This window comes from Pholis gunnellus, assembly GCF_910591455.1.
Source record: "Pholis gunnellus genome assembly, chromosome: 11".
Taxonomy (NCBI): domain Eukaryota; kingdom Metazoa; phylum Chordata; class Actinopteri; order Perciformes; family Pholidae; genus Pholis; species Pholis gunnellus.
Genome location: NC_136538.1, coordinates 25,317,787 through 25,343,541, shown reverse-complemented (window position 1 = coordinate 25,343,541; position 25,755 = coordinate 25,317,787). Strand labels below are relative to the sequence as shown.

The following is a 25,755-nucleotide window of genomic DNA, read 5'->3' as shown; positions in this document are numbered from 1 at the left end:
TGAAGGCCCTGACGGTCCACCACTGACATTACTACACACACAATAACGTGTGTATTACTACACACACATAAATACTGAAACAGGAAGAAAATCACTTCACAAAGTATTTTTGATAAAAAGGGCAAGTCACATGTTTGGATTCATTGCTCTTGTTTCTAATTATTTATTTATCGGCAGAGTTTTAAAAGTTGAAATACAGAGTACTATTACTAAGTGTAGCAGTGTTTTAGGTGTACAGGTGTACTAAGTGTAGTAGTTGTACTAAGTGTAGTAGGTATTGTACTAAGTGTAGTAGTTGTACTAAGTGTAGTAGGTATTGTACTAAGTGTAGTAGTTGTACTAAGTGTAGTAGGTGTGCAGATGTGCAAGTGTACTAAATGTAGTAGGTATACTAAGTGTAGTAGGTGTACTATCTGTACTAGGTCTACCAGGTGTACTGCAGGTGTACTAACCGAACACGTGGTATCCCAGTACGCAGGTGTAGGTCGCCCAGTCGATGTCTTTACACTCAGAACGATTTCTGATCAGTTTACAACCGTTTGGAACGTCCCCTGAAAACAAACAACTGTGACTACACAACACTTCTACAACTACACAGTAATAAGGTAAATGGACTGTACTTGTGTTTTCTCTTTTCTAGTCTTCTGACCACTCAAAGCTCTCTAACATGACATGTCATCATTCACCCATTCACACCCTGATGGGAGGAGCTACCTTGGATGTTTTGTCCAAGGACACATCGACATGAACCAGCGGAGCCGGGGATTGAACCGCCGATCGTCTGATTGAAGGACGACCCTGCTCTACCACTGACCCACCATCGCCTAATAAGGTATCACAGTACTCACAATAGAGGATCTCATAGTCTCCAGAGTTGGACATGATGAACTTGTTGTCAGGTGACCAGTCCAGGTGTGTGATGTAGCTGGAATGTCCCTGTGGAAAAATTCAGGTAACTCATGAACGCACTGAATCTCTGTCTCAGCACCAGTGCATTCTGGTATCTGTAGTTCTCTATTAGAGAAGATAATCTCACATGTATGAACTTTATTCTCTAAGTCACCTGTCTGAATGTTCAGAGCACTAGACCCAACCCTCCTGGTGAAGGTTGTGGGCCGTGTGAAGAGGAGTAAATCCTCCATCTTTACTCAGCTACCACATCAAGCTGACTGGACAAAACCTAAAGGCCCAAGGAGATCACGGGTACTACGATGGTATCCATCAATCTTTGTTCACCAGATTTTCTTCTTCAGGCTCAGTGAAAGTTCTCAAAACCGGGATGTTTGGTGTCCTTTGACTCTTCGACCTAACTAAATGGACCAATCGCAGCCGTCTACTTCAGTCAAGAGGAACAGCTTGTTATAATGGAATATTATACAGTATGAACAGCGCAAGTAACGGCAACATCCTAACAGAGAGCTAACAGTGCTAACAGAGCTAACACTGCTAACAGAGCTAAAAGTGCTAACAGAGTTAACAGTGGTAACAGAGCTAACACTGCTAACAGAGCTAAAAGTGCTAACAGAGCTAACAGTGGTAACAGAGCTAACATTGCTAACAGAGCTAAAAGTGTTAACAGTGCTAACAGAGCTAACAGTGTTAACAGAACTAACAGTGTTAACAGAGCTAAAAGTGTTAACAGTGCTAACAGAACTAACAGTGTTAACAGAGCTAACAGAGCTAACAGTGCTAACAGAGCTAACAGTGCTAACAGAGTTAACGGAACTAACAGTGCTAACAGAGCTAACAGAGCTAACAGCCACTGAGTCAAGCATGTCGCTTTCTGCTGCTGGATATAAAACATGAAATGAAAACAAAGAAAAACAACTAGCACTCTTACCGTGCACTTCCCGTAGCGGCTGTACTTGCGTCCTTTCTCTGAGACGGTGTAGAGGTAAATAAAGTTATCATGAGATCCAACAGCCAACAGACCACCATCTACAGACAGAGAGAGGAGCATTCTGGGTCATGTAGTTCAGTCCTCTTGTAATGTTGTCATGGAAACAGTCCAGCTGGTTTGTAAACAGGATGATTTCGTAGGACTTCACCCACCGACAGAGAAACGCATCAGTGACAGCTGCTCATTCCCGTCAGTGTGGATCGCAACTAGGTCGGTGGTCTGTGCATCCAGAACGTACCACCTGAGACAGAGAGACCAGTTAGACCATCATCAGGCAGAGAGACCGGTTACACCAGTTAGACCAGGCATGAGCAAACTACGGCCCGCGGGCCATATACGGCCCGTTGGGCTTTTTAATCCGGCCCGTCAAATATTGGTACAAAATTGTCCAAATTATAGTAAAGACGCATTCATTTTGCCTTTTTCCTGCAATACCCGGCGTATCAGTTGATCCACTAGATGGCGCACTCCAGACACAATTGACCTTTGCTGAGGTCTGTTCTCTCTATGACGCCCACACCGCCTTCACTGATTGGTTCTCGTCATGACTGTCCTTCCCTGGTTCTTCACACTCCTATCACGTGACCCGGACCCGGAAGCTCACAGACAACAAGAGCCTCGATTACCGATCGGCTACCAGGTTAATTCAACATGGAGAACTGAGTACAGGTGTTACTGACCGTGTTGTCTTTACTAGCAGCTGTTGTTCAGTTAAAGTCTGCATTATTACGGAGGAAGCAGCTGTTAATGGAGCGATCAGTGAGCAGCGTTAGGGTTATCAGCGCTACGGAGCGGACGTCTGGAGTCGCGTTAGCAGCTTTAGGGAGGCTGATGGACACACAACGGAGGACTTTCCTGTTCTTATTAATGCTTATTTTGTTCTGCACAACTATTGTGAAGTTCGCAGATAAAATGTAAAGGAACAAAACAGTAATTGCTCTCCAGAAGGACCGATAATTCAGACACCAGCAGAGCTACGAGTGAGAACAGACAACAAGGAACCTGAGGAAACGAGTGAGAGACGTTTATGGATCATAATCCAGTAAACCTTTATGTGTAAGTGTTGATTTGAAAGTAAATGTGATGTGTGAGATAGAGCAGTGGTCCCCCCCACTTAAGTTTCATTTTGAAAAATGACCGGATTCTGTCGCAATTTCATCCGCCTGAGCCTCTTGACACATGGCAAGACGCTTGTCTCGGTCACGTGATACGTTACCTCAGAAATGAAGCTCGCGAACTAGCGAAAATGAGTAAAACACTTCTGGAGAGCTTCTTTGCAAAGAGGAAAAGGCCGCTAAGGAGCCAGAAGAAGAGCCGACAACTTCCAAGAAAAATAAAGCTTCATTTAACAGACAATATCAGGAGTCTAATTAAATATCAGGAGTCTAATTAAATATCAGGAGTCTAATTAAATATCAGGAGTCTAATTAAATATCAGGAGTATTTCTCACGCTCTGCAGACTATGAGGCCACAGATGAAGATCAGCTGCTGGAGGTTGTAGATGACGGAGGCCTTAAAGTCTGTTTGAGACAACAGCTCTGCTGGTGTTTAGATTATCTGAGATCTCCACTAAACACTGAAACCTGCTTCCATGTCACACCTCCTCTCTGTGAAGATGTTCTGCAGTGACAGCGGTCAAACATAACGCAGTAGTCTGGACATGAGGACTTCAGGTGTCATCGTCTCCTTTAACCAGACGGGACGTCCCGCTGCAGAGACCAGCTCAGCTCCACTGATTCAGTGTTGGGAGTTGTAGTTTTTGTGCATTTTATATTTGTTTTAATGCCGATCGTATCATTTTATTTCATCGTGTTTATCCGCCACACGTTGAATGAGGGTCCGTGTAACATGAAGCCGTCCGTGGAGCATTAAAGGTCGAGGACCTCTGAGATAGAGAAAGACCTGCAGCGCTGTAACTAACGTTAAGTCTGACAAATAAAACTTCTTAAACTTCCCACTAAATGTGTGTTTGAGTTCATAGAGGAAGATTTTAGAGAAGATCTTAAGTATCAAACACGACCTTTCATTATTAAAGACTTCATTACTCTGTCGTATTTTGTTTAGCTAAGCAACCAATCTACTTCCTGTTTACACGGCGCCCAGTGTACACGAAGAGTCACGTGATGTTCGTTTTCAGGCGTTTTAATCTGGACGGAGATCATTTCTAAAACGATGCTGAAACGCCGTGTGGACGTGTGTGAGCAGACGTTCAGCGTGATGAACACCAACAAATCACGTCACAGTGAACTGATGAACAACTCACATCTGTCCTGAGAACACAACCAAACGGACACCAAACTTTGATGCACTGGCAAAAAAGAGTGACCAACAACACAGTTCCACTGAATTAAATGCAAGTTTTCTTGACTTTTTAGTTAATGGCTTTTACTTGTAATTTATATTAGTTCACACAAATCCATCTGCTACTGGCCCGGCTCGTCTGTCACATTTTAAAACTCAATGTGGCCCCTGAGCCGGCCCGCCACGTCATTTTATGTGGCCTGCGAATCCGCCAGCAAAAAAAAAAAATGTAAAAGTCGGACTTGATACAATTTACAAATATCCTCTGCTCTCTGTATCGCGCACGGCGGAGCTCATCCCCGATCAGCATCAGCATCAGTGAGGAGCTCCTCCCCGATCAGCATCAGCATCAGTGAGGAGCTCCTCACCGATCAGCATCAGCATCAGTGAGGAGCTCCTCCCCGATCAGCATCAGCGGCAGCGGCCCCCCCTCTCCCCGCCGGCGATGAAGGAGCAGCTTGGGATGAATTACGCACCAGAATCAGGCCAAATACACCGGACTGATTCCGGCTGCTATTATTGGGTTTACAGTTACGCTGCTGCTCGCACACATCCACGAACGTACGTAAATTGAGATAAAAAACAGCAGCAGTCGCCTTCAAAATAAAAGCAATGCAGCTGCACGATGTACAAATATTTACGTTTTATTCCTAATTTCCCGTTGACGTCCCGCGGGCCGGTCGGCGTACAATGCCCAGGTCTGAGTGAGACCATCATGAGACAGAGAGACCAGTTAGATGGTGATGGTCTAACTGGTCTGATAATATTCTGTATATATGTTATGATATTATTAGAACATTGAATCTAATTTGAACAGACCGTCCTTTGTATTTTACTGATGAACACAAATTCTTTTTGACTCATTTATAAATTATTTAACATATTGATGATAAAATATATATTTAACGGCAGTAAAGATGGTTCACACACAAATAAGCTCCTCATTCAGAAATGAGGCCTCGTAGTTTTTCACTTTTCAAAAGTGGGTCAAAAAAGATATGAATGATCTGTACTGACTTTCCAGAGTGTGTTCCTATGGCGACCACGGCTCCACTGGGATGGAAGTCTGCACAGTGTCCGTGTTCCTGAGGAGAGACAGAGCTGTCAATCATCCGTCCACCGTTCATCCGTCCATCGATCATCCGTCCATCGTCCTCTTACCTCCAGAGTGCGGCTCCATTGGAGACTATGGTCCACGGAGCTCCAGACCAACACCAGCCGGTCCTGAGCGCATGTCAGGAACAAACCTCTGGACGGGTGAGAGGCCAAACCCCACAGCTCATCTGTGTGACCCTGAACACATCAGACACACACTGAAGACCCTGAACACATCACGACACACACTGAAGACCCTGAACACATCAGACACACACTGAAGACCCTGAACACATCAGACACACACTGAAGACCCTGAACACATCACGACACACACTGAAGACCCTGAACACATCAGACACACACTGAAGACCCTGAACACATCACGACGCACACTGAAGACCCTGAACACATCAGACACACACTGAAGACCCTGAACACATCAGACACACACTGAAGACCCTGAACACATCAGACACACACTGAAGACCCTGAACACATCACGACACACACTGAAGACCCTGAACACATCAGACACACACTGAAGACCCTGAACACATCAGACACACACTGAAGACCCTGAACACATCAGACACACACTGAAGACCCTGAACACATCACGACACACACTGAAGACCCTGAACACATCAGACACACACTGAAGACCCTGAACACATCAGACACACACTGAAGACCCTGAACACATCAGACACACACTGAAGACCCTGAACACATCAGACACACACTGAAGACCCTGAACACATCAGACACACACTGAAGACCCTGAACACATCAGAGCGGTCTCACCTGGACCTCCACCTGGAAGCCGTCATTGAAGGTTCCTCTGAGGATGAAGTTACGGGACGTCCCGACCAGAAACTCGTCCCCCTTCCCCTCAGACACGGCTCTGATAGTTCCGTACTGATCCGGCACCTGGATACAAGCAGTCATGTGACCTCAGTCAGGCTACATATGTATTTTGTAACTCCTGTTTTTAATCTTAGTCTTCTAATCATCAAGTTTTAACTTGAGATTTAGGATTCTTTACCCAAATTGCAGCAAATAAAGAGCTGACAGTGTTTGTGTGTTACCGGTTTACTAGTACAACTATCCTTATGAGGACCAACTTAAGTTTTAGACCTTCGGAGTGAGGACATTTTGGCTCGTTCTCACTTTGGGACAGACCTGTTTGAAGGTTCACGTTAGAGTCAGGCTTAAGTTATGATGGTGAAGGTTAGGGGATGCATTATGTCAATGAGTGTCATCACAAAGATAGAAGTACAAGGTTTAGTGTGTGTGACCTCGATGTCTCGGTCAGCTCTCAGCTCGTGGTCCCACAGAATGATTTTTCGGTCTTTTCCTCCTCCGGTCAGCAGAGTGCCGCTCCTCATCTCACACACACAGAACACGCTGCCCTCATGAGCTTTCACCTGACGACTGATCTGAAATGCTACACACACACACGCGCACACACAACACACACAACACACACATGTTTCAGGACTCTGCTGAATGATTCTCTGTTTGAGTTGCAGTTCCAGCTCCAACCAGCAGGAAGCAGCAGATACACACAAAACACTTCCTGTTTCTTTCTCTTCCTGTTTGGGAGTCTGTTTCCTACTTTAACTCTTTACTGTCTAACTGTGTGTCACATGAACTTTAACATGTTTGTTCTGAATCTCTTCTGTTATTGAAGCTTTCAGCAGTCTCAATGTTTAATTCTTCAAACCAACAACTCTAAACCATTACTGAAGCCGAGTGTTGAATTGAGTTTATATCTGAGACAAAGTCAACAGGAGTCCGTCTGATATAATGAAACACGTTCTAGTGTAAATATCAAATGTTTCTTACCTGAGATGGAACAATTTTAAAAAGTGTTAAAATCTTCCAGTAAAGTGTCTAAATTTACACTAAAGGTAAATAATAGAAGTTACATAACGTCCCATGTTCTTGTGATTTCTGATAAATACTGTTTGTATTGATTAGTTCACTGTGTATCTATATGTGGTGTCTCTGACCAATCACAGCTCTTCTTTTCTATACGTGGTTCTTTTGTTCTTTCGTTTCTTACTTTGGGTTTGAATTGCATGTTTTTTACTTTGTGTTGTAGTATTTTGCACAGACCTGAGGAAGACTAGTTTCTAACTTGGTAGTACTAATGAGGATTCCAGTTAAATAAAGTTAAATGAATACTCACCTCTGGGTCCCTTCCCAGTGGGGGTCTCAGCAGAGCTCCTGGTCCAGACCAGCAGGACGCCTCCAGAGTCTCCGGTCAGGATGTCTCCAGTACTAAGGAACGCCAGACACTGAACGAACTTCGGCTTCTCGTATTTCTTAAAACAGGACAGGAAACAAGGTTAGAGTTAGACCAGGACTACAGACCGGGCTTAAACCAGAACTACAGACCCAGACAAAAGAGTAAGACCAGGACTACAGCCCAGTACTAGAGGGAGAGCAGGACTACAGACTTAGACTACAGAGTAAAACCAGGACTAGAGACATGAATGAACTCGCCAGTATGTATTTGTTCTGTTCAGGTCAGAGTCAACAACAGCTTTACGTCCTTCCATCAATAAACCAAAGTGATCAATACATCAAAGTGATCAATACATCAAAGTGATCAATACATCAAAGTGATCAATACATCAAAGTGATCAATAAATCAAAGTGATCAATAAATCAAAGTGATCAATAAAGGGGCGGATCCATCACAATCAACATGATGAGGTCCTAACCTAATGAACATAATAAAGATAACGTCTGATCCAGCTGCTGCGCTTTCATTTTCAATCTTTAATGATATCGGGGCGATTGTGAGTCGTAGAGCGGGTCATCCTTCAGTCAGAGGATCGGTGGTTCGATCCCCAGCGATTAGTCCTTGTTGATGTATGTATATATATATATATATATATATATATATATATCTTTAGAGAGGGGGTTGGCTGTTATTAAGTTTTGGATTTATCTTTAAAGGTTAAGGATCGTTAAGGAAAAACACAGAAACGTTCTGCCGTCATGATTTCTGTCGTTTGGATCGATGATGTTTAAATGTGATTATGTTGTTGACATCATCACACTTCTGTCATGACTGTTACTAGTAGTCATAATGTTTCCATTATTATACTCACTACTCTCATTATATGAATCACTTCTGTCACATTGAGTGTGTTGTAACTCTGCTATGACATCACACTTCATCCTGATAGAGGATGATGATGATGATGATGATGATGGAAGGGTCAAAGGACAGAGGATGTTGTATGTGGACAGCGTGAGGGTTATGTTCTCAAAAATAAAACATGTCCTCACCCCAAAGATTCCCTGTTTACGAGCCAGCAAGTTCCCAGACCACGTCCAGAAGAAAATGTGGGACTTGCCACAGGTGACGATGGTGTTGGGGTCTGTAGGGTGGAACTCCACGGCCAGGACCACCTCATTAGTGGTCTGAAACACAGCAGTTACAACAGAAACTAACCAGTCAGACCTGTCAGAACCAGCTGTTTTACAGCAAACTGTGTTACACTGCAGCAAAACATGTATACATACAAAACACAAATAAGATCATATAACATGACACAGTATGCAGTAATAAAAGAGTGAGGGTTCACCTTGATCTCAGCGATCTTGGACTTCTTCTGCCAATCCCAAACTGTCAACATGTGGTCGTTACAGTCGTCAATAACACTCAGGTGCTGACCAGAGTCCTGACAGAGAGACGGACATTTCAATGTGAATGTTTGTGATGAACAGAACAAAGATCTGATGGGTTAAGTGTGAATGAATGTTTGTTGTTAGTTCTCTTATTGTCGCTTTGGATAAAAGTGTCTGCTAAATAACTGTAATGTGATGTAATGTAATGATGAACAGAACAAAGATCTGATGGGTTAAATGTGAATGTTTGTGATGAACAGAACAACAAAGATCTGACACTCACAGCTTTGGAGAAAGCCAGAGAGCCAACGCCTCGTTCGAAGGTTCCCAACCCGACGATCTGCAGAGTGGCGAGACTGAAGCTGTCCCAGATACGAACGTGAGGCTGCAGAGCCTGAACACACACAAGAGTCAACATCTCTTTAGTTTTAGTCGCATTTTTAATAAGATATAAAATTGTGTTTGTCCTCACCCGTCCATCTTTGTCCACTCCTGCAATCTGTCCGGTAGCAATCCGGATCTTATCAGGATGGATGGCGAGACTGAGGGAGAAGACGTGATGTTACCAACCACAGACCAGCCAATACGGTTGACACACACACACACACACACACACACACACACACACACACACACACACACACACACACACACACACACACACACACACACACACACACACACACACACACACACACACACACACACACTTAAATATATCTACTTATATATAGTGTTTTTCTCACCACTTCACACAGTCAGTGTGTCCGAGGTAATGTCTCTGAGTTCGTTCTTCGTAGTTAAACAGAACAACAACAGACGCAATGAAGTAAACGATCTCTCCGGTTGGAAGGAGGTAAATGTTTGCTCTGCAGTCTCTGCCGCGGTAACCATACCTGCAGGAAGTCAAGGAAGCACCTGGAGATCTACAAAAGATCTACTGAAGCTCAGTAAAGATCGAATGAAGCTCTAAAAAAGATCTAATGAAGCTTTACTAAAGACCTACTGAAGCTTTACTAAAGATCTACTGAAGCTTTACTAAAGATCTACTGAAGCTTTACTAAAAATCTACTGAAGCTTTACTAAAGATCTACTGAAGCTTCAGTAAAGATCTACTGAAGCTTTACTAAAGATCTACTGAAGCTTCACTAAAGATCTACTGAAGCTTCAGTAAAGATCTACTGAAGCTTTACTAAAGATCTACTGAAGCTTTACTAAAGATCTACTGAAGCTTTACTAAAGATCTACTGAAGCTTTACTAAAGATCTACTGAAGCTTTACTAAAAATCTACTGAAGCTTTACTAAAGATCTACTGAAGCTTCAGTAAAGATCTACTGAAGCTTTACTAAAGATCTACTGAAGCTTCACTAAAGATCTACTGAAGCTTCAGTAAAGATCTACTGAAGCTTTACTAAAGATCTACTGAAGCTTTACTAAAGATCTACTGAAGCTTCAGTAAAGATCTACTGAAGCTTTACTAAAGATCTACTGAAGCTTTACTAAAGATCTACTGAAGCTTTACTAAAGATCTACTGAAGCTTTACTAAAGATCTACTGAAGCTTCAGTAAAGATCTACTGAAGCTTTACTAAAGATCTACTGAAGCTTCACTAACGATCTACTGAAGCTTCAGTAAAGATCTACTGAAGCTTTACTAAAGATCTACTGAAGCTTCACTAAAGATCTACTGAAGCTTCAGTAAAGATCTACTGAAGCTTTACTAAAGATCTACTGAAGCTTTACTAAAGATCTACTGAAGCTTCAGTAAAGATCTACTGAAGCTTTACTAAATATCTACTGAAGCTTTACTAAAGATCTAATGAAGCTTTACTAAAGATCTACTGAAGCTTTATTAAAGATCTACTGAAGCTTCAGTAAAGATCTACTGAAGCTTTACTAAAGATCTACTGAAACTTTACTAAAGATCTAATGAAGCTTTACTAAAGATCTACTGAAGCTTTACTAAAGATCTACTGAAGCTTTACTAAAGATCTACTGAAACTTTACTAAAGATCTACTGAAACTTTACTAAAGATCTAATGAAGCTCTAAAAAAGATCTAATGAAGCTTTACTAAAGATCTACTGAAGCTTCAGTAAAGATCTAATGAAGCTTTACTAAAGATCTACTGAAGCTTTACTAAATATCTACTGAAACTTTACTAAAGATCTAATGAAGCTCTAAAAAAGATCTACTGAAGCTTTACTAAAGATCTACTGAAGCTTCAGTAAAGATCTAATGAAGCTTTACTAAAGACCTACTGAAGCTTTACTAAAGATCTACTGAAACTTTACTAAAGATCTACTGAAGCTTTACTAAAGATCTACTAAAGCTTTACTTAAGATCTACTGAAGGTCACTAAAGATCTATTGAAGCTTTCGGAAAGATCTACTGAAGCTTGAGTAAAAATCTACTGAAGTTTCACTGAAGACCTATTGAAGCTTTACTAAAGATCTATTGATGATCTACTGAAGGTTTATTGAAAATCTAAAGAAGCTTTACTAAAGCTCTACTGAAGGTTTATTTAAAATCAAGTTATTATCAACTAAAGATCTGCTGGAGATTTACTATGGATCGACTGATGATCTACTGAAGGTTTATAAATATCTACTAATGATCTACTGAAGGTTTACTCAAGATCAACTAAGGATTTTAAACTTCACATTCAAACTTATAATAATAATATACATTTGTATTATGTTTAGTTCTATTTATGCTACTGTGTGACAATGAGTGAAGGATACACCCATTCCAGCTTGAGTCTTTCTGAAGGAAGTTCTGTCCGAACATCTTCATAGTTCTCCACATCTGAAGGGATGAACATGGTGATCGGTCGACCACGCATGAACATCTTAATGTGATTTCCCTCTGAAATGGCAGACAGAAACACAAAGACACGCAAACATGTTGGAGAAGAAAGATTCAACGTGGAAATAAATGTATTAGAAAAGCATAAGAATAATACTTCTGTGGCTGATAGAGATACAAGACTGATAATGACGAATCAGCTGATATCATGGAGAGATTGTGACACAACAAGCCCAAGACTGAAAGAGATACAAAATAACTAAAAAAAACAATACGGTCATGTTTTGTCTCTCTGTGGTTGTATTACGTCTCTAAGTTGCCATTCTGTTTCTTTGCGGCGTATTATGTCCCTGTGGCCTCTCATTGTGGTCGTTTTGAATCTTTGTGGTTGTTTTGTGTCGCTTTGTGGTCGTCTTTATATCTTTGTGGTTGTGGCGACTGTGGCTAAGTTGAGAGCAGGGCCGTCCTTCAATCAGAGGATCGGCGGTCGATCTCCACTAGTCGCATGTCGATGTGTCCTTGAGCAAGGCACTTAACCCCAAAAATGCTCCCGTAGCTGAGCCTACGGTGTGATAGAATCTGAATTGTAAGTCTTTTTGGATTAAAAGCGTCTGCTAAATGACTGTAATGTAATGTTTTGTGTTTCTCTGTGGTCGTCTTGATATCTTTGTGGTTGTTTTGTAAACAGTATTTAAAGGATTAATGTTATTGGTTAGCATAAGATCAATACTAACAATCTGTGTCATTAACAAAATGTTTGTGAACAGTCTTCTCAAACAGGGGCTCTGTACACAAGATCAATATTTTACTGATCAGACCACTGATGACAGATCTGTGAGGAGATTAAATCACACTTTGATTTATATATCGAATGAAATATGTTACAGCATTCAAACAAAACATGGAGCAAATCAAACATCAGTCGGACAGACAGGTGAAGCAGGTCAAGGACAGGTGAGAGACAGGTGAAGCAGGTCAAGGACAGGTGAGAGACAGGTGAAGCAGGTCAAGGACAGGTGAGGGACAGGTGAAGCAGGTCAAGGACAGGTGAGGGACAGGTGAAGCAGGTCAAGGACAGGTGAGGGACAGGTGAAGCAGGTCAAGGACAGGTGAGGGACAGGTGAAGCAGGTCAAGGACAGGTGAGAGACAGGTGAAGCAGGTCAAGGACAGGTGAGAGACAGGTGAAGCAGGTCAAGGACAGGTGAGGGACAGGTGAAGCAGGTCAAGGACAGGTGAGGGACAGGTGAAGCAGGTCAAGGACAGGTGAGGGACAGGTGAAGCAGGTCAAGGACAGGTGAGAGACAGGTGAAGCAGGTCAAGGACAAGTGAGAGACAGGTGAAGCAGGTCAAGGACAGGTGAGGGACAGGTGAAGCAGGTCAAGGACAGGTGAGGGACAGGTGAAGCAGGTCAAGGACAGGTGAGGGACAGGTGAAGCAGGTCAAGGACAGGTGAGGGACAGGTGAAGCAGGTCAAGGACAGGTGAGAGACAGGTGAAGCAGGTCAAGGACAGGTGAGGGACAGGTGAAGCAGGTCAAGGACAGGTGAGGGACAGGTGAAGCAGGTCAAGGACAGGTGAGAGACAGGTGAAGCAGGTCAAGGACAGGTGAGAGACAGGTGAAGCAGGTCAAGGACAGGTGAGGGGCAGGTGAAGCAGGTCAAGGACAGGTGAGAGACAGGTGAAGCAGGTCAAGGACAGGTGAGAGACAGGTGAAGCAGGTCAAGGACAGGTGAGGGACAGGTGAAGCAGGTCAAGGACAGGTGAGGGACAGGTGAAGCAGGTCAAGGACAGGTGAGGGACAGGTGAAGCAGGTCAAGGACAGGTGAGGGACAGGTGAAGCAGGTCAAGGACAGGTGAGGGACAGGTGAAGCAGGTCAAGGACAGGTGAGGGACAGGTGAAGCAGGTCAAGGACAGGTGAGAGACAGGTGAAGCAGGTCAAGGACAGGTGAGAGACAGGTGAAGCAGGTCAAGGACAGGTGAGGGACAGGTGAAGCAGGTCAAGGACAGGTGAGGGACAGGTGAAGCAGGTCAAGGACAGGTGAGGGACAGGTGAAGCAGGTCAAGGACAGGTGAGGGACAGGTGAAGCAGGTCAAGGACAGGTGAGGGACAGGTGAAGCAGGTCAAGGACAGGTGAGAGACAGGTGAGGACAAAAGCCCTGTGTTTGTTTGACCCCTCCACACTCTAATGAGGACACGGTGTGTTGGTTCACACAAGTATTTGATGCATTGAGAGTGAGAACGGGTCAGAAACATAACGGCAGAAACAGGAAGCACTTATTCAGCTGCTGTTAGCGTGTTAGCGTGCTCTGATGACTCCTCAGGACTTACCAGCTTGGCTGTTTTTCTCGCGTGTCGACATTTTGGCTGGTTTGAGACAAAGACATTGTCACTCAACAACAACACAAACAACACAACAATAACACAAACAAGAGGAGGAGCCATGACGCTGATGATCATTTAACGCACGTTCATGTGTTCGTTTCAAACATCGTCACAACGAATGAACCGTGAAATCTCCAGTGTGGTCATTGTTCTGTATGTCTATAGAGGGAACATTTATTATTATTTATTATTATTGAGTATAAACAAGATGTTCAAAATGTGATGCAGAGAAGAATAGTAGTAATTATGATTTTGTATTATTCTGAATAACAATTACAGTGATAAGAGTAAAAACATTAAGGTATAAATGATATACAACCGTAGTATTGACACGTTTTCATTGGTGCATCAAATTTATTATCAGGAGACAAACCGGTAAAGAGGCTGGTTTCCATTTAGTCATGAAAAAGAACGATAAAACGATTGATCCAGAACCAATCAGATACGAGTATTAATAAGAGTAAAACAATTGATCCAGAACCAATCAGATACGAGTATTAATAAGAGTAAAACAATTGATCCAGAACCAACAGATACGAGTATTAATAAGAGTAAAACGATTGATCCAGAACCAATCAGATACGAGTATTAATAAGAGTAAAACGATTGATCCAGAGCCAATCAGATACAAGTATTAATAAGAGTACAACGATTGATCCAGAGCCAATCAGATACAAGTATTAATAAGAGTAAAACGATTGATCCAGAACCAACAGATACGAGTATTAATAAGAGTAAAACGATTGATCCAGAGCCAATCAGATACGAGTATTAATAAGAGTAAAACGATTGATCCAGAACCAACAGATACGAGTATTAATAAGAGTAAAACGATTGATCCAGAGCCAATCAGATACAAGTATTAATAAGAGTAAAACGATTGATCCAGAGCCAATCAGATACAAGTATTAATAAGAGTAAAACGATTGATCCAGAACCAACAGATACGAGTATTAATAAGAGTAAAACGATTGATCCAGAGCCAATCAGATACGAGTATTAATAAGAGTAAAACGATTGATCCAGAACCAATCAGATACGAGTATTAATAAGAGTAAAACGATTGATCCAGAGCCAATCAGATACGAGTATTAATAAGAGTACAATGATTGATCCAGAGCCAATCAGATACGAGTATTAATAAGAGTAAAACGATTGATCCAGAGCCAATCAGATACGAGTATTAATAAGAGTAAAACGATTGATCCAGAGCCAATCAGATACGAGTATTAATAAGAGTAAAACGATTGATCCAGAGCCAATCAGATACGAGTATTAATAAGAGTACAATGATTGATCCAGAGCCAATCAGATACGAGTATTAATATTAATAAGAGTAATAGTAAAAAGCAGCTTCCATCATCTTCATGGTGTCATCGTTTTAAAAGTGTGAACCATGTTTTCATGTTTTCAGTGATCTGACCGGTCAGTAGCAGCAGGTTACCATGGTGATTTACCCCGTTACCATGGTGATCTAACCCAGTTAGAAGTGAGCCATTTCCTCGATACCAAATAATCTGAACTGGTCTCACTTCGGTTACCATGACGACGTCCTCAGAGTCTCACAGACTTACACAGAATGATGAAGAACGCATCACATCAACATGTCTTTACCTTGACTGATCACCGGATCTTTGTGTCTGAAACGAGAAGAAGCAAACATTCACTCAAACATTAAGAGATTCAAAAAGCAGATTTCAGACGATAAATGTGTTTGAGAGTATTTTACTGACTTTATGTGATTTAGATAAACAGTGATGACGCCTTCTCATATCTGCAGATATTAAATTAAATATAAAACTAAAGATTCTCATTATTTCAGTAAATGTTTTATTTACACTATTTATTTCTTGTTAATAAAATCAAGTGTTTTCTTTTAGTGTTCATCACAGAACATTTATTATAATATATTATTATTATTTATGTATTTATTGATCCAGCGGGAGTCTATTTTATATCAATCAATCAACACTTCTGCTTATCGATCAAATCAATTAATCAATACGAAACTATTTCTGATCAATAACGTTCAGTCTGATGAACACAATGAGCCTGTGTTCATGTGTTAGTATGAATATCACAGGTAAATACAAATACATAGATATGTGAAAACAATATGTATTTGTGTACAGTATGTGTGTATACCGTATGTATGCGCGTACAGTATGTATACAGTATATGTGTATACATTATATGTGTGTACAATATATATGTGTGTACAATATATATGTGTACAATATATATGTGTGTACAATATATATGTGTGTACCAGTGGTGGCCGTCAGGGCCTTCAAAGCCTTCTCTGCTGGCCTAAACACTATCAAAGTTATAGCTATTTTATAATTTATCATAAATACACTACATGTATTATCATTTTTTCCCATTATCTTATGTTCTCATTGTTTTAAGGAGAGCTTTTATCCAATCAGAGTTGTCTATGTAAGGAGAGAGGCCCGATGCCGCTACAGAGACTGTGCAGGTTAAGTGAATGGGGACGATGTTGTTGATCGTCATAGTCTTCAACCAATCAGATCTTTAGTTTGACGTGTTGGGCGTATTCTTTGACGTGTCAGTGGTACTCAGGTAGCCTCTAAGTACGTCTGCATTAAGGTGCTCTGTGATTGGTCAGTGGGCCAGCGTGACTTTAGTCAAACAGAAAGCTAGCTAGCAGATCTCCGTGTTCAGTAAGAGTTCAGGTTGAAACATGTAAGAGAAGTTATGACATGTTTAGTGTTTTGCTTGGTGTAGATTCTTTTTTTTACCTAGCTGTGTTTTTTTAACACAATGGCTGAAGGAGGAGAAATGGATTTGGGAGTGACTGACTTTGTTAACAAAGAAAGGAGGATGGACTTTGTCTTTAAGTGAAGGCAGCGTTGGTAAGTGAACTGCTTTCTTTTTTACCTCTGCAGCAGCGTTTCTACTGTGTTCATGTGTCTATGGTGTCGTTTTTATGAATCATATGAACGGCTCGTGCTCTAGTGCTGCTGGGTTGATTTGTTGCTTTGTTGTCATATAAATACATGCGACTGGTTCTTGTGAGTTTGTTCTTGTCATTGTGTTCATTACAGTGATTTGGACTTCATGCATTGTTCGTTAATTACGAAGCATCCCGTCATCGCAGAGTTATTGTCCGGACAATTGAATCCGTTCGGGCCGTTGTTTTCTTTTTACAGAGCAACGACGGTCTGGAGAAATGGGGATTATGTGGCGATCGCTTTAGCGCTGTTTGAATCAGGAACAGCTAAACGCTGCGGGGAGTTCGTAGATAGTGTGCTGCTAAGCTAGTTTAGCCTCCCTGAAGTGCGGGGCCTCAGCTGTTTTTGGTTATTGTTCCGGGTTCAGAGGTCACAGCCCGTTGTCTCCTAGTGAGCGCAGTCCACCGAAAACATTAGATTTCCCACAATTTAAGCTTCTACATTTTCCAAATGCACGAGTATTATTCAAACGTATTGTTCGGTTTGTAAGCCTCGTACCGAACGGTTTAATATGAATACGTGTATTATTAAACTCCTAGAAACAAATAACCGTAGCTGTGTTATTAGACGGCTCAAGTGTAGCAGGACAGCAGTGAAGGACCAGGAATAACGGCCACTGGTGTGTACAGTACACATGTCTGTATACAGTAGATATGTGTAAACAGTACATATATATATATATATATATATATATTTGTACACAGTACTCAGAGGTACCTGTCAGAGTTCTTGACCACCTTGGCGAGCAGTCTGGAGGTGGAAGCAGCTTTCACCAGTTTGTTCCTGTTTTCCTCTGAACTGTCCCAGGTGCTGCTCTGAGAACGCTCCATACCTGAGGACCGCTTCACACTGGAGCCTCTGACACACACACAGACACACACACACACACACACACACAGACACACACACACACACACACACACACACACACACACACACACACACACACACACACACACACACACACACACACACACACACACACACACACACACACTTGTTTTGTAACATCAGGAGGAAGTCAGAGAGTTTCATCTTCATATATTTCATCTCTGATCGATTCCTTATTGATTGGTTTGTATTTGAAGCACGTTGTGATGATAATAATAATAATCAAACAGCTGCTTGGTGCTGAATGACCAGTAGAGACAGAAACAGTAGTTCTGATGACTTGAACCATCTCATCTGGGTCCAGTGTGTGTGTGTGTGGTCTTTATAACATTGGTACTTTTACAAACACTGTTACTTATTCAAGGTCAGATTCTAGTTGAATTATTATTTCTTTATTCCAACAGAACAAATCCTGCTTTCAATCATCATTTTATAATTGCTGAACATAATTTAATTTTTACAGTTTTGCATTAAATATAAATATAAAAGAGCCGTCTTTGGTTTTCTAAATAACATTGCATTGATGACCAGAAGCTGGTCATCAGAGGCCACATGAACCAGACCCAGGTGAGAAGGTGGACATCCCATGATGTCACATCTATCGCCATAGTAACCAGTTCTATCCTGCTTTAACCACCACTCAAATCTAAATGATCTTCAAAATCTTCCTCCAGAGACACAAAGTACACAACCCAGGAGGAGGTGAGTGAGCTGGGATACATCAGTAACTCAAGCCCCAGGCTGCAGGAGGCCTGCTGGAGGAGGAGCAAGAGGAAAAGAGGAGGAAGAGGAGAAGGAGGTCCTCAGGTGAAGCTGGAAGCAGAACAGGTTAGTGCTTTTGATAAAAGGCAGCCCAGCCAAAGAGTTATGAGCAGCCAGGGAGGACGAGGAGTCAGGAGGACCCAGGACCTCCAGCAGAAGATTCAGGAGGAGAAGCTAGAAGAAGGAAATGTTAGTAATTTAAACACACAGCCCAGCCTGAGCGTTCTACCAGAAACATGTACAAAGAGTATAGAGGGTCTCCAGGAGGCCTCAGAAGACTCCAGGAGGCCTCAGAAGACTCCAGGAGGCCTCAGAAGACTCCACGAGGCCTCTGGAGACTCCACGAGCCCTCTGGAGACTCCACGAGGCCTCTGGAGACTCCACGAGGCCTCTGGAGACTTCAGGAGGCCTCAGAAGACTCCACGAGGCCTCTGGAGACTCCAGGAGGCCTCAGAAGACTCCACGAGGCCTCTGGAGACTCCACGAGGCCTCAGAAGACTCCAGGAAGCTTGTGGAGACATAAGGAAGCCTCTGGAGACTCCAGGAGGATAACAGAGGCTAAGTATTCAGCCAATTAGGCACACCTGAACATGAGCTGGTCAGGTGGGACTGTGGGTCCTCAGGGGCAGGGTTAAGAGGGGCGGGGTTAAGAGGGGCGGGGTTAAGAGATCTCAGAGCAGCATCAGCAGGAAGTGAGGTCAGATACAGCCGACAGATAACAAAGTGAAACCTTTTGGGAGGAACGTGGCCTTTACTGCTGTCAGCAGACTGGGCTGGTCTCTGCTGCTGAAGGGTCGGGGGGGTCTGGGGAGGGTGGGGGGAGGAGGGAGAGGGGGACAGGTCCTTTGGGTGAGGAGCCTCCTCACGTTCCTGGATCTCCTCCATCTGAGACCGCTGGCTGCTGACCTCCTTTTTCCTGTCCGCTCCACTGTGGACAAGACCAGGACCGTGAGAGTCCACAAACTACTGGTTCTACTGTGTTCCACTTAATTATCCCAGTAAAGGAGACGGTTTAGTGCTGGGTGGTTTACACTCTCATACGATAGACCAGTTATAATTTCCCGTACGATATTAATCCTCATATACTGTGGAATTATTAACAACATTAACAACTATTCATAACCCAAAACTTTAACAATTAAGGCCCAATAAACAACCCGAAAATAAAGTCCACTTTACTGGGCCATGGGTTAGACCTGAGCACTGGACACATGAACTCAAATAAACAGTGGACTCATTGATTATATCGATCACATCTGGTCTGCAGACACTCTGGAGGTTGAAATGAAAGAGCTGAAAAGAAAAATCAGTGAAAGTTAACAAAACAGTTTGAACCCTGAACGTATCTAAAGATTAACAGGAGGAGCAGATTGTAAATGTCCAGATCAGTTAGACCAGACTTAAACAGACTAATTGATGTGTGAATACAGCCGGTTATCATCCAGAGAACTACGCTGCTGGTGAAGAAGGTATTTTACACGAAGACACCAACTAAAATATCTAACTGGAGACACAACGTGATTCGACAGAGACTTGGTTGCGTTGCCTGCTGCCCGCTCTACCCCCCCGCTCACCAGAGACAGCGTCTACAGAGGGAGAGATCTGTTCCACAGGTGTGAAGTAGGGCTGCAACAACCAACCGATACAATCGATACAAATCGATTCTTAAAGTTGGCAACGAATGTCATTATCGATTCGTTGTGTCGCGATTATTACGCCGCTCAGTAAGTGGAGATGTGTGAGTGTTCACAGCAGGACTAATGGAACAGGACTCCGGCTCTGTTTTGTGGGTTTTTCTCTGAACTGGGGCCGTGATTAAGAGGGACGGCCGGGGGAACAGAGAGGACTGACAGGTTGATGCTCTCTGGACTCTGTGCTGGTTCATGGCCGTTCTTAGTCGGTGGAGCGGTTCGTCTGGTTCATTCCGATAACGAACGAGACTCCGCTACGCTGACTAGTGACGCGGCCTCGTGCGGACGCCGTCCAGCTTCTCAGAGGGACGAGTGGCGTTCAGCCGCACGAGATCAGCAACAACAGGTCAGTGATGGCCGGAGACGTCCAGGGCTGCAGCGCCACACTGATGGATCAGAGTCGACCTTCACTGAGAGGCGTGACCCGCTGACCCCTCTCCTGATACTAGTCCACTTATTAAATTATTACTTTAACAGCTCAGGATGTTCAAGGAGCAACCTGTTGGTGCACTTTATGAAGATTCTTTGCTCTGTAAAGGGTTAGAAACTAATGCTTTTTAGTTTTTTGATCCGATTCATCGATTAATCGAACAAATAATCGACAGATTAATCGATTATTAAAATAATCGTGAGTTGCAGCCCTAGTGTGAAGGGAAACTCCCTTCATAGAGAAAACAGCTTCAGTGTGTGTGTGTGTGTGTGTGTGTGTGTGTGTGTGTGTGTGTCTGTATTTTTACCTCTTGGCGGCGGACGACATCGTCTCCTTCCTGGTGACGGAGGCGGAGTCTCTTTTTCGTCCAGATGTTCCGCCGTTAGAGATGCAAGACATTGAATAAGCTTCACGAAGAGCGGCGCCGCCTGATGTGAAGCATACTAATGTTAACACGGGTTCTAATGTTATATATACAGTATATATATATATATATATATATATATACACAGGACTGTCTCAGAAAATTAGAATATTGTGATAAAGTTCTTTATTTTGTGTAATGCAATTAAAAAAACAAAAATGTCATGCATTCTGGATTCATTACAAATCAACTGAAATATTGCAAGCCTTTTATTCTTTTAATATTGCTGATTATGGCTTACAGCTTAAGAAAACTCAAATATCCTATTTCTAAATATTAGAATATCATGAAAAAGTATACTAGTAGGGTATTCAACTAATCACTTGAATCGTCTAATTAACTCGAAACACCTGCAAGGGTTTCCTGAGCCTTGAAAAACACTCAGCTTGGTTCAGTAAACTAAATCACACGTATGGGGATTATCACAATATTCTAATTTTCTGAGACAGTCCTGTATATATGTTATAATAAACTGACCAGTTAGTTAGATACAACTAGAACAGAACATAAAAGAGGCTTTCCAGTTCAAACCCAGAATGTGTGTGTGTGTGTAGGTGTGTGTGTGTTAATATTTACCACTAGCTATTTAGTTTTCATTTAATGTTGCATGTGTATGTTGGAGCAACTTGCAATAAGAAATAAGGTTTCATCAGACTGATCATGAAGAAAGACAAAAACAACATTACCTTTGCCTCCATGTTTCTTGGTTGATGAAGAGGAGATTTCAGAGGCAGCGAGGCGGCGAAGAACATCAGCGAGAGCTGCTTTCATTACCGTCAACTCATCTTCCTGCTGCTGAACACGAAGCTCCAGAGCAGAAAGACGGTCGTTGACATCTGAGACACTCGCTCCAGACATGCTGTCATCTACCAAGAGACAAAGACACTGGGTCTGAATATACAGAATGAAGTATTATTAACATGACAACAGGATTAACACCACAACAACAACAGGACAACAGCAGGATTAACACAACAACAACAAGACAACAGCAGGATTAACACCACAACAACAAGACAACAACAGGATTAACACCACAACAACAACAGGACAACAGCAGGATTAACACCACAACAACAAGACAACAGCAGGATTAACACCACAACAACAAGACAACAGCAGGATTAACACCACAACAACAAGACAACAGCAGGATTAACACCACAACAACAAGACAACAGCAGGATTAACACAACAACAACAACAGGACAACAGCAGGATTAACACAACAACAACAGGACAACAGCAGGATTAACACAACAACAACAACAGGACAACAGCAGGATTAACACAACAACAACAAGACAACAGCAGGATTAACACAACAACAACAACAGGACAACAGCAGGATTAACACAACAACAACAGGACAACAGCAGGATTAACACAACAACAACAACAGGACAACAGCAGGATTAACACCACAACAACAAGACAACAGCAGGATTAACACAACAACAACAACAGGACAACAGCAGGATTAACACCACAACAACAGGACAACAGCAGGATTAACACCACAACAACAGGACAACAACAGGATTAACACCACAACAACAGGACAACAACAGGATTAACACCACAACAACAACAGGACAACTGCTTCAGAAGGAGGAAGCGTCGATCACAGAAACCATGATGTTCTAACAGTACGATGCAGATGAAGTGAAAGAAAGAGCCTCTTTCTGCTCCGCTGACGAGCAGGAGATGATCATGAACTCATGTGAGGAGCTCCAGACCATCATCATGACATCATCATGACATCATCTAACACCTCCACCGCTGAGAGGGCGAGACAAGAAGCACGGTGACACGTCACAGACACGTTGATGCGTCAGTGTTGGAACATGTATCGGCTCATTTTAAGAGCCTCATCAGCCCGACCAATCACAGGACACGTCTTTAAACGTGCTGCTGGCAGCAGCTTCATGGAACCATCATCCAATGAGATCTAGAGACAAGAAGGATCTCAACTCTTTACCAAGAAGATCAAAACAAAGAGCATCTAACTGATACCAATGAAGAGATGCTGATGAGGATAGATGTGCTGTATGCGCTTCTAGAATACAGTTCTATAATATAGATCTATTACATATAGAACTAGGAGTTTGAATGTGTGTGAATGTGTGTGTGTGTGTGTGTGTGTGTGGGCGGATCAGTGTGTGTGTGTGTGTGTATTATTCATAATCAGCAGTAAATGAATGTTGTGTGATTGTCTCTGTTCTTCATCATGTTCATCAGTAATGATCTCTATGCTGCACTAATAACACCGTCACATCATGATGATGCTTTACACCAGGGGTGTCAAACTCATTGTCGCTCTGGGGCCACATCAGCATCATGGTTGCCCCCAAAGGGCCGGTTGTCGGCGGGGGGGGGGGGGGGGGGGGGGGGGGGGGGGGGGGGGGTGCTCCTTCGTCTTCGGTGGGGGGGTGGGGTGGGGGCGCCTGCTGCCACATACGCTGGTGGAGGTGTGCGCGGCGCGTGCGGATCGGGGAGGAGCTCCGCCGTGCGCGATACAACGGATATTTGTAAATTGTCCGACTTTTAAATTTTTTTTTTTTGCTGGCGGATTCGCGGGCCACATAAAATGACGTGGCGGGCCGGATCCGGCCCGCGGGCCGTATGTTTGACACCCCTGCTTTACACCATCATGTAGTTCAACCGGACATCAAGAGGACACAGGAGCAAGTCCACACACACACACACACGACTCAGCATGGTGACCAGTGCAACATGTTGCCATGGTGACGTCATGAACACATCATGAGCTTCTTCAGCACCAGATAAACGTGATGAACAGCACGGCGTGCAGCGGCTTCCCCGATGTTCTCTCATCACCGACGCTGTTCAACATGAAGCATCGCTCCACAGCGAGGCTGCAGCGTGTGGTGTTCAATGTCTGCTCCACAAGTCTGTAAATAAAGGATTCCTCGTCGCTCGTACAGGAAGTCATGGTGATGTGATGAAGGATGTTGGCGATGTGGAAGAACTCTCTCCCTATAAAACGCTGATCTGACTAATATCCTCCTTCATCGATGGATCTCTGAGGAGCTGAGCTAATCCAGCTAACTGAAGCTAGCCTGCGCTGGAGCAGGTTCAAGCTGATGGATGTGTTGCTATGGTGATTTTGCACAAACTTGCTTCGTGGAACCGAAAAGCCTGATTTATGTAATCTCATCCTGAACATTATCCGGCTAACTCAGTTAGCCACGTACGAGGACCGGGGACCAGGACAAGAACAGGATTAACAGCAGGACAACAACAGGGCCCCATTTCTAACAGATCCAGGTCTATATCTCTGCAGGTCTCTAACAGATCCAGGTTTATACATCTGCAGGTCTCTAACAGATCCAGGTTTATACATCTGCAGGTCTCTAACAGATCCAGGTCTATATCTCTGCAGGTCTCTAACAGACCCAGATCTATATCTCTGCAGGTCTCTAACAGATCCAGGTCTATATCTCTGCAGGTCTCTAACAGATCCAGGTCTATATCTCTGCAGGTCTTTAACAGACCCAGATCTATATCTCTGCAGGTCTATATCTCTGCAGGTCTCTAACAGACCCAGATCTATATCTCTGCATGTCTATATCTCTGCAGGTCTCTAACAGACCCCGATCTATATCTCTGCAGGTCTATATCTCTGCAGGTCTCTAACAGATCCAGGTCTATATCTCTGCAGGTCTCTAACGGATCCAGGACCCATCTCCAGGAGGAGCTGCTGGTTTTGTGGCCCTGTAGCAGCCGGAGGGGCGGTACAGTCTTTTTCATAAATACAGCAGTGACACGTGTAAAGCCGCCAGAGGCATGCGCAGCTCTCCTCGTGCCATAGCAGCACGGACAGGTAACCAGGTGGTCTTTGGGTAGCGAGCGGCGCTGGGACTCACCTAGACTTCCGGTGAATCCGTCCATTTTCCGGGAGAAAAGCGGGAGTCCGGGCCGGAGGCCTGCGGGAGGCTGAACGCACGCTGCGGGCCTCCGTCCGGGTTTTTCCACCGCAGCGGAGATAGAAAGAGGCGAGCCGAGCCGAGTCGGGTTTAGACCCGCCGGGTCCGTCCGTCCGCGAGGCCGAAGATCCCCCGCTTTCCTGCGGGCTGGAAGAAGAAGAAGACGCTCTTTGGATGATCCGACAGCCGAGAGAGAGAGACGAGAGGAGCCGCAGACACGACGGACCGATGCTGCTGCTGCGCGTTTCCGACTCCGCCTGCTCTGGGGGGGGGGGGGGGGGGGGGGGGGGAGGGGGGGGGTTAGCGAGAGGGAGGAAACGGGGGAGGACTGAAGGGAGGAAGGTCAAATTACAGAGTCTTCACTGGAGATGTTGAGCTGCAGCACCACCGGGAGGTCAAATACCAGAATCACAAACACAATGAGAAGAATACTAAAGACTGTTTATAAGAATGTAACTATAGACTGTTTATAAGAATGAAACTATAGACTGTT

The 25,755-nt window shown here is 43.4% G+C and overlaps 1 protein-coding gene across 1 annotated transcript in view; it reads right to left on the bottom strand.

Moving 5' to 3' along the window:
- eml4 (EMAP like 4) overlaps positions 1-25,505 on the bottom strand; it is a 28,855-nt gene extending 3,350 nt beyond the window's left edge. Inside the window, exons 1-22 of the mRNA XM_079168814.1 lie at positions 25,203-25,505; positions 21,999-22,178; positions 21,196-21,316; positions 19,498-19,695; positions 17,832-17,972; positions 15,754-15,779; positions 14,086-14,121; positions 11,692-11,815; positions 9,695-9,844; positions 9,421-9,490; positions 9,232-9,342; positions 8,906-9,001; positions 8,607-8,741; positions 7,495-7,630; positions 6,599-6,747; positions 6,105-6,230; positions 5,364-5,495; positions 5,220-5,287; positions 2,053-2,141; positions 1,841-1,938; positions 849-936; positions 453-551 (exon numbers count right to left, since the gene is read on the bottom strand). Coding sequence (XP_079024940.1) covers positions 453-551; positions 849-936; positions 1,841-1,938; positions 2,053-2,141; positions 5,220-5,287; positions 5,364-5,495; positions 6,105-6,230; positions 6,599-6,747; positions 7,495-7,630; positions 8,607-8,741; positions 8,906-9,001; positions 9,232-9,342; positions 9,421-9,490; positions 9,695-9,844; positions 11,692-11,815; positions 14,086-14,121; positions 15,754-15,779; positions 17,832-17,972; positions 19,498-19,695; positions 21,196-21,316; positions 21,999-22,178; positions 25,203-25,227 — 2,398 coding nt within the window. The 5' untranslated portion in view covers positions 25,228-25,505. The remainder of the gene's footprint in view (positions 1-452; positions 552-848; positions 937-1,840; positions 1,939-2,052; positions 2,142-5,219; positions 5,288-5,363; positions 5,496-6,104; positions 6,231-6,598; positions 6,748-7,494; positions 7,631-8,606; positions 8,742-8,905; positions 9,002-9,231; positions 9,343-9,420; positions 9,491-9,694; positions 9,845-11,691; positions 11,816-14,085; positions 14,122-15,753; positions 15,780-17,831; positions 17,973-19,497; positions 19,696-21,195; positions 21,317-21,998; positions 22,179-25,202) is intronic.
- Between the last annotated feature and the right edge of the window lie 250 nt (positions 25,506-25,755).